The 5,000-nt window shown below is 40.7% G+C and overlaps 1 protein-coding gene across 1 annotated transcript in view; it reads right to left on the reverse strand.

Moving 5' to 3' along the window:
* Window positions 1–3,410: 3,410 nt before the first annotated feature.
* LOC125044632 (glutamate receptor-like) overlaps window positions 3,411–5,000 on the reverse strand; it is an 8,930-nt gene continuing 7,340 nt past the window's right edge. Inside the window, exons 8-9 of the mRNA XM_047641399.1 lie at window positions 3,703–3,931; window positions 3,411–3,438 (exon numbers count right to left, since the gene is read on the reverse strand). Of these exons, the coding sequence (XP_047497355.1) occupies window positions 3,411–3,438; window positions 3,703–3,931 (257 nt within the window). The remainder of the gene's footprint in view (window positions 3,439–3,702; window positions 3,932–5,000) is intronic.

The raw sequence follows: 5,000 nt of genomic DNA on the forward strand, positions 1-5,000 counted from the left end.
ACCTTTTTTTAAGTGATCTGCCATTTAAGTATTTTTTGAGGTACTTAAATGGCAGTTCACGTGTTTCTGTGTTTAATTGAATACCTCCATTAAATTTATTATCGATAGGTAGGTATCAGTACTTTCGAAATGGTCACTTTGGGTTATACCAGAATTTTATGGTAATTTTTCATACAAGGCAAACATAACTAAATTCTAGTTTAACACATGCCCGAGTACATAATACCCGAGTACATAATATATTAAAACATCAGATACCTGAAAACATCTCGTCTAAAAATAACCATATTATCATTCAATTTTCTCAAACTTATAAAATTACATTAAGGATTCCATGACAGCAGACAATTTAACTTTTTGCAGAGGGATGCCACTTTTTATAAGCAAGAGACACGGTAAAGGAAAAGTAAACAAATACAAATTGCAGGTGATTTTTAATGAATAAGTTCTTAAAAGCTATTGCAAAATAGTCCGTGTAATTTCAAGAGGAATATGATACACGAGCCAATGATGGTTTGTAAAGTACACTAACATTAAACAAGGAACATTGTAAACTGATTCGAACTTACCACACACTTTATTAAGGAACACAGCTATTTTCTGCAAAATCATATATCTCACAAAGCCAGCGATACTATACTGTAGCATTCTACGCATATTGTGTTCTAAATCCCGTCTACATAATCATTCAAGGGATTAGTTGCCAATTAACACTTTTTTTCGCTTGTGTTTATGGGCAAACCAGCACTGTGCCTATTCACCAGAGAATGAACAGTAGTCATGTATCCTAAGGAGTCGTTTGTTGCCAGTTATCCAAACCTTGAACATAGAAATCGTCGAGAGGCACCTCTGTTTCCATTTTTTTTTTTTTTTTTTTTTTAGAAAAAATTCTCACCGCCCCCTAGAGTTTACTAGTTAAGACTCAAAATTTTAATTTTCGTTGAGCATTTTGCTTGTCAGAATGCACTCGATTCCCTAGGGCAGGGCTGCTCACCTATTATGAGCAAAGGTCCAGTTAGACAAGTTCCAATGTATGCAGAGGTCCGATTAAATATTTTACAATCATGAAAATAAAAGCCACCCATCTGAGTACTCCATAGTGCTTTGATATGATTTTGTATTAATTTCATATTCGAGGAAACACACCTTCGAGAATCCATCGCCAGGACCTTGATTTTATTTATCTATACTTTTCTTCTCCTGGAGTCTAGGGTCCCGCTACAACACTCAGAAGATTCGGACGGCGGGTCACCAGTTGAGTAGCTCTGCCCAAGGTTCTACCCCTCGTTCCTGCCCGCCTGCCATTGGATAATGTATTCTGACCGACTGAGCCCGGGAAACAGCTCAATCGTGTAGACGGGGTTTCAATATTCATTTCTTTTTCTTTTTTTGCATTAGTGTTGGGATCTACGACGTATGCTATTTAGGGATATATAGAGTGCTACACATGGCTGTCAGTAAACAAGTCAGTAGGTTTTATGAAGTCCATCCTGGGATCTCATGCCTCTTACCGTTCTTGTTTCTTCTTCACTAGGGACGCACATATCTCTAGCACGAAAGCTATGCAGCCAAGGAGGACACCTGGAAAAGTGGGATTTTGAGAGAAAGATAGCGAGCAGATTTCACATTAAATGGATTGGTAATTTGAAATGATCTTGGCTTGTGATTCGTGTACTGATAGATATACTAGTATTAAAAATAACTCATGATATGATATGCATCTATTACACACCAGAAAATCAACTGCATCTCATCTTGTATGCTAATATTTCAGAAAAAAAAAATGTAAACATCGTGTGCGCCAAACGTAAAAGCAACAATCAAAGAAAAGGAATGCCCCTCGCCGTACGTCTTGTACCCATCGTATAACCACCCCAATGTCGCCCTTTCTTCCCCACAATATATTAACCTCACCGCCAGCATAGATAGCGAAAACCCCGTAGAAATCTCCGAGGTCTAGGGAACGAAGACTCTCAGAACCCAGGTTAAAGGTCACGGGCTTCAAACACTCGGTAGCATTCACGAGGGCTTTCTCCAGCAGGTGGTCCAGAATCCCAAATTCCTTTAGGCCGCGAATCCTTTTAATAGAAGGAGCCGTTGTGATTGGTTAGTTGTAAACGAATCAACGTTCAAGTGTAGAAGAAGGTTATTCGATTCAGTGCCATTTTAACCTAGACTTAAATAAACAACTTATACTTAAATAGGTTACCAACGAAAACCCTCACGAAAATTCATCTGTCAATAAAACTCCTGGTTTTAGGTCGAATTCTGATGCAAGTTTAAATTATGGCATGAATTATTGCTTGAAAAATCATACATAAACATACTGAACAAACACATCACCTAGTATCGTGTACACACAAAAAAACTACTGTCATAATATGAAACAGAAAACGAGTTTACATTTTATATACCTTATCACCAATAACCGTACCAGTTCATTATCCTGACAATTTATATCCTGCATTTTAATATCTCCTCCTCATCACCAACCATCATATCAAATACCATTTCATCCTCCTGCCATCCTGACAGTCCTTGCATTATACACACACCTCCTCCTCCTCCTCCTCTTTCTCTTATTCCTCCTTCTCTTTCTCCTCCTCCTCCTCCTCCTCCTCCTCCCCCCATCAACCATCATACCAGTTCCTATCACGTCAAACATTCTTGCAAACAGGAAAACCAACAGAGGGTCCTTACGCTCGGTCCACTTTTGGCTTGAATTCAGCTCCTTTCCGCATCGCTATGCTTCTGCTTGTACTCTTCATGAAAGTCTCTGACATGACGTACAGCGGACATGATCCCGTCTGGTGCGTGTAGGAGTAAAAAGATAAAAAGGAAAATAAAATGAAGGATCATTGAAAAAATGAATAGATAATGGTAGAATAAAGTCATGTCTATAATGTCGTGTGGTATGGTTGGCTTAGTACTGGCGCTCCGGTTTCATACCCGGAGTGACCTAGGTACGAGGCCTGGTCAGGGAGGACTGTATATACCTATATCAATGCGACTGCATTATTCCATTTTTCATATATATGTGTGTGTGTGTGTGTGTGTGTGTGTGTGTGTGTGTGTGTGTGTGTGTGTGTGTGTGTGTGTGTGTGTGTGTGTGTGTGTGTGTGTGTGTGTGTTTATGATTATAAATGTATACATCGCATTCGAGCATACGTAATCCCAACGCCCTCATACCCTGCAAGTCCTGCCAATGCCACAGGCGACGCCCCTCCTCCCCATTACCTTTGAAAACATCTCGTGCATGACGACCGCGATGTTCGCCATCGGCCCGGCGCCCGCCACCCGCCCGCCGAGGATGTCAGCGATCGCCCGCGGAATGTCCTCGTGGGCGTCCACCTGCTTCCTCAGCGACCCCACCACACTCTCCGCGGGGGCTTTCTGGCGAGGAAGAAATGTTAGAAGGATTTTCTTTCGTTTGATATCCTGCGTTAATATTCACATGGTTTAGAACTCGGTGCGTGGATATACAAGCTTTTGTTTGATAGCCATGGAATCATGGGTAAAAGAAGGATAATAGTATTTTATTTTCAATAGCAATAATAATAATTATTATAATCATTATAATCATTAATTATTATTATTATTATCATTATTATCATCCCTATCATCATCATTATTACCATTACCATTATATATAAAAAATAATCAAAGGAAAAAGAGAAAAGAAAAAGAAAAAGAAAACCACACGAAAGATCACTTGCCATCACATAGTCATGGAAGTAGTTCCCTTTGGTCACGTACATGACAATATCCGACTCCGACAACTCCTTCAGGCTGTCGAAGGGCAGGGCAATCCGGGGCATAATGAGCATGGCCTTGAGGTTCGAGCGGTAGACGGTAGTGAGGATCAGGGCGGAGATTAGCCAGAGCCCTGATATGACGCGGCCGGGGTTGCCTTGAGGTTCCCAGTGCACGGCTGTCGGGAAGGAGGGAAGAGGGAGGGGGGGGGGGGTCGATTGTGTTTCGGGGAGGAGGGAGGGGAGGGAGGAGGGAGGAGGGAGGGGAGGGAGGAGGGAGGGGAGGGAGGTGAGGGAGGAGGGAGGGGAGGGAGGTGAGGGAGGGGAGGGAGGAGGGAGGGGAGGGAGGAAGGAGGGGAGGGAGGAGGGAGGGTAGGGAGGAGGGAGGGGAGGGAGGAGGAAGGAGGGGAGGGAGGAGGGAGGGAGGAGGGAGGGGAGGGAGGAGCGAGGGGAGGGAGGAGGGAGGGGAGAGAGTGTGATTTTAAGGATGAGGGGAGAAAAAAATGATGATTTTAGGGGTTAAAAGATGAGAGAGAAAAAAGTGATAATTATGGTGGATAAGACATAGGAGAGAAAAAGATGATGATGAATGTGATGCAAGCTTAAAGAAGGGAAGGTAACTATGATAGAGAGAGAGACGCGAGCGAATATGATTACGTAGGAGTGAGAGAGAGAGAGATGATAAGGATAGAGAGAGAAGATGATGAATATGATAGAGAGAAATGAGAGATAATTACGAGAGGAGAGAAAAGAGACGAGGGAGAATATGATTGAAGAATGAGAGAGAAAAGAAGATATTTGTAATAAAGAAAAAATGGAGTAATTATGATTGAGAAAAAAGAAATGAGGAAGAGAAATGATTTACGTATAAAGGAGAAAATATAATTATGAAATAGAGAAAAGAAACGAGGGAGAAAATAAAAATGAAAAAATAAATTTATGATCTAGAAATACAGATGAAAGAGAATATAATTTAGTATATTAATTTAGTATATCTGAGAAAAGTAGATAATTAAGCAAGAGAGTAAAGAAATAAGAGAAAATAATATAAGCATAAGAGACAAGATAAAGTACTGCTGATATAGATAAACAAAAAAAAAAAAAAAATTCATAACGCGCACAAATAAACACGGCAACAAAGAGAAAACGGGAAGGAAAGAAAACGCATTAAATATATATTCCCGCATTTATCCCAGAGACTTAGTAATAAAATAATAAATCAAATATCCCACGAAGAAGCGAATGTCT

The sequence above is a fragment of the Penaeus chinensis genome, chromosome 36 (genome assembly GCF_019202785.1).
Source record: "Penaeus chinensis breed Huanghai No. 1 chromosome 36, ASM1920278v2, whole genome shotgun sequence".
Lineage (NCBI taxonomy): Eukaryota > Metazoa > Arthropoda > Malacostraca > Decapoda > Penaeidae > Penaeus > Penaeus chinensis.